The sequence below is a fragment of the Ochotona princeps genome, chromosome 12, assembly GCF_030435755.1.
Source record: "Ochotona princeps isolate mOchPri1 chromosome 12, mOchPri1.hap1, whole genome shotgun sequence".
Lineage (NCBI taxonomy): Eukaryota > Metazoa > Chordata > Mammalia > Lagomorpha > Ochotonidae > Ochotona > Ochotona princeps.
The window spans coordinates 37,253,783-37,256,793 of NC_080843.1; the positions used below are offsets into that span (position 1 = coordinate 37,253,783).

General features: G+C 41.2%; 1 protein-coding gene and 1 non-coding gene across 2 annotated transcripts; both read right to left on the reverse strand.

Moving 5' to 3' along the window:
* Positions 1-1,849: 1,849 nt before the first annotated feature.
* LOC131481530 (heat shock cognate 71 kDa protein-like) lies at positions 1,850-2,251 on the reverse strand. Its single transcript, XM_058670565.1, has one exon. It carries the CDS (start codon positions 2,178-2,180, stop codon positions 1,884-1,886), a length of 297 nt encoding a protein of 98 aa, XP_058526548.1. The 5' UTR covers positions 2,181-2,251; the 3' UTR covers positions 1,850-1,883.
* Positions 2,252-2,258: 7 nt separating this feature from the next.
* Positions 2,259-2,365, reverse strand: LOC131481605 (U6 spliceosomal RNA). Its single transcript, XR_009246439.1, has one exon. It is a non-coding gene; the product is annotated as a U6 spliceosomal RNA (small nuclear RNA).
* Positions 2,366-3,011: the final 646 nt, after the last annotated feature.

The window sequence follows — 3,011 nt, forward strand, 5'->3', positions numbered from 1 at the left end:
AATAAAACATGATGGATAAATAATTCTCATTGTTGAATGTACGAAGGTAAATAATTTTGATAGGAACAACAAGCTTTTATTGATAAAATCATTTGAAATGGACTCATAGCTTTATAGGGAAAATATTGAACTACATATATTCTATCTTGAAAAGAAAATTTATTTTTAAAATTTTTTATCAGAGAGGCAGAGAGAGAATAGTGCCAACTACTGGATCACTGCCCAACAGCTTGAGTTGTTCACATGGGAGGCAGGGTCCCAAATATTTGAATTACAACCTGCTGTCTCCAATGAACGTGCTGTTCCAGTGATGTGAATCTGGAAGAAGCTGCAATAGGGAGTGGAGCCAGAACTTGAACCCAGGCACTCCAGTATGGAATGCAGTTGTTCCAAGCAGTATTTTTTTAAAAAGATTTATTTATTTTTATTGCAAAATCAGACATACAGAGAGGAGGAGAGACAGAAAGATCTTTCTTCCGATGATTCACTCCCCAAACAGCTGTAATGGCTAGAGCTGAGGCAAATCAAAGCCAGGAGCCTCATCTGGGTCTCCAGGTGGGTGCAGGGTCCCAAGGCTTTCCCAGGTCACAAACAGGGAGCTGGATGGGAAGTGGGGCTGCTGGGATTAGAACTCACGCCCATATGGGATCCCAGTGCGTCCAGGGTGAGGACTTTAGCCTTTAGGCTACCATGCTGGGCCTCCAAGCAGTGTGTTTTTAAACACTGTGTCCAGCACTTGGCCCTAGAAACAGTTTTGATGAACAAAAATGTTATTCATCTGATTGTTTCTCATAATGATACCTGAACAACAACAAAACAGCAACAAAACCCCTCCTACCTGCCTAAAATTAAAATGTAACTTAACAGTCATCATGAACAAAAGTGTGACATAGATTGCCTATTCTAGAAATTAGACCACTGCCTAGAGAGTCAAATAAACCAAGAATAGTTGGAAAGAACTCAGCATAACAACAACAGCCACAGAAATGAACTCCAGCAAAAGCTGTGCTGAACAAAAGCCTCACCCTGGCTTGCAGCCAGGGGAAGTGACTCAAACTGGCCAGAGCCTTTTCAGAGAAACCATCGCTTCCTGGCTAGAAAGATTTCTTCTAAAAGCCTAAGCTTTTCTGGTCATTTTACCTGCGCATTCTGCACAGAGTAACATTTGTTAGGCTCTGTGTCACTAATCTCAACCTGGTCTGGTCAGGGCATCAGGTGAAATGGCTGTTTCCTTGGTTTATTATCACAGGCATCTTTCCCTGCTAGAAACTTCCCCTGCTTGTCCCTAGCCTCAGCAGGACCAATTCTACTTGCAACTTTCTTCAGGATGTCTTCCACGACTATTCAAACTGGAGTAAACTGCGCCAGATTAGTGATTCATATCACTGACTGCACATTAGAATCATCTGGTATGTATTTGAAACATTCCAAAGCCTAGTCTAATTTTGAAGATGTGAGCTTGGAGGCTCGTTTTAATTGGTCTGGGCGAGACTCAGGCATAGAGAGTTTTTTAAGTTCCCCAGGTAATTTGATTGAACAACTAATTCTGACAACTTCTGTTCCATGTGATCTCTTCGTAGCTCTGTGAACTCAATTCAGTATTTAACGAGCACCTACTACGGGTGAAAGATAACTTAGTGGATAGTATGTGAGTACAGCCGAAGTTGTGCTTCAGTGGAGGTTGCAAACAAGTAAGATGATGAATATTAAGTTCTTTGTAAGTGCTTTATGGAGAATAATGGGCACGTATGCAACAGCGAAAACAAGGTAATGCAGTAGATTGAATCAAACTTTGACATATCTGAGATGAGTCTTTTTTTTTTTTTTTGAGTCCTTCCATCTTTTATTGTGTGGAACAATGCTGCATCTACGCCGGGGTTAGCTTAATCCACCTCCTCAGTGGTGGGGCCTGAGGAAGCACCCTCAGAAGGAGGAGCTCCTCTGCCAGGGAAGCCCGCAGGCATCCCTCCTGACATGCCCCCTGCACTCTGGTACGGCTTGGTGATGCTGGGGTTGCAGACTTTCTCCAGCTCCTTCTGCTGATGTTCAAATTCCTCCTTTTCTGCAGTCTGGTTCTTATCCAGCCAATTGCTGATCTCATTGCACTTATCAAGAATCTTCTGTTTGTCCTCATCATCGATCTTGCCCTGAAGTTTTTCGTCTTCAACAGTTGCTTTCATGTTGAATGTGTAAGACTCGAGGGAATTCCTGGAAGATGCCTTATCTCTCTGCTTTTCATCTTCGGCTTTGTACTTCTAAAAAATATGGAATGCTTCACGAATTTGTGTGTCATCCTTGTATAGGGACCATGCTAATCTTTTTTGTATCATTCCAATTTTAGCATACGTACTGCCGAAGCAAGCACGGATATGAGTCTTGTAGTAGAATTGTACTATGCTACTTCAAAAAGTTCATGAAAAATGGAATTAAAAGACAAAAAAACTTATGCAAATATTTTAAAAATTTATGCATCATTTTCTCATTAAACATATTTCTATGAATTTTTAGCAATTCCTTATAGCTCTGTTTTACCATGCAAATCTGCAGTGCCTTTTTATGCTCTGTTGACCTTGTGATTGGTCATATGGCTTGTTTTGGTCAGTGGAAATCTCTGGCTTCAGAGAGCAGACATGTCCCATGTATTTGACATCTTGTGCTCTGGTGTTGCACTATGTGGAGAGCAAAGTGCTGCGAAGCCTGTAGTTCAGAAATAGTACCAGTACCTTCATCCTGAACTCAAAGCACAAGGAAAAACTATGCTGAAGTGTAATCTTGTATAGAATCTGGCCAGGATCAAAGAAATTATAGAGAACCTGCAGATCCATGGGCATGAAGATTAATGTTTATTTTTGTAAACCACTGTGTTTTGGACTGGGTTTGTTATGTGGAGTTACAGCAACAGCTAGCTAATACTGGTGTTCAGGTCACACAACATTTGCATAAGTAAAGCATTTCACCATGTTTATGGCTGCATTTCATGAACCTGTCATGCTGTATGATGTGTAGCAAGG

Bases quoted from the DNA above. Each gene is read 5' to 3' on its own strand.
- LOC131481530 (XM_058670565.1), bottom strand. From the start codon at position 2,180: ATGAAAGCAACTGTTGAAGACGAAAAACTTCAGGGCAAGATCGATGAT.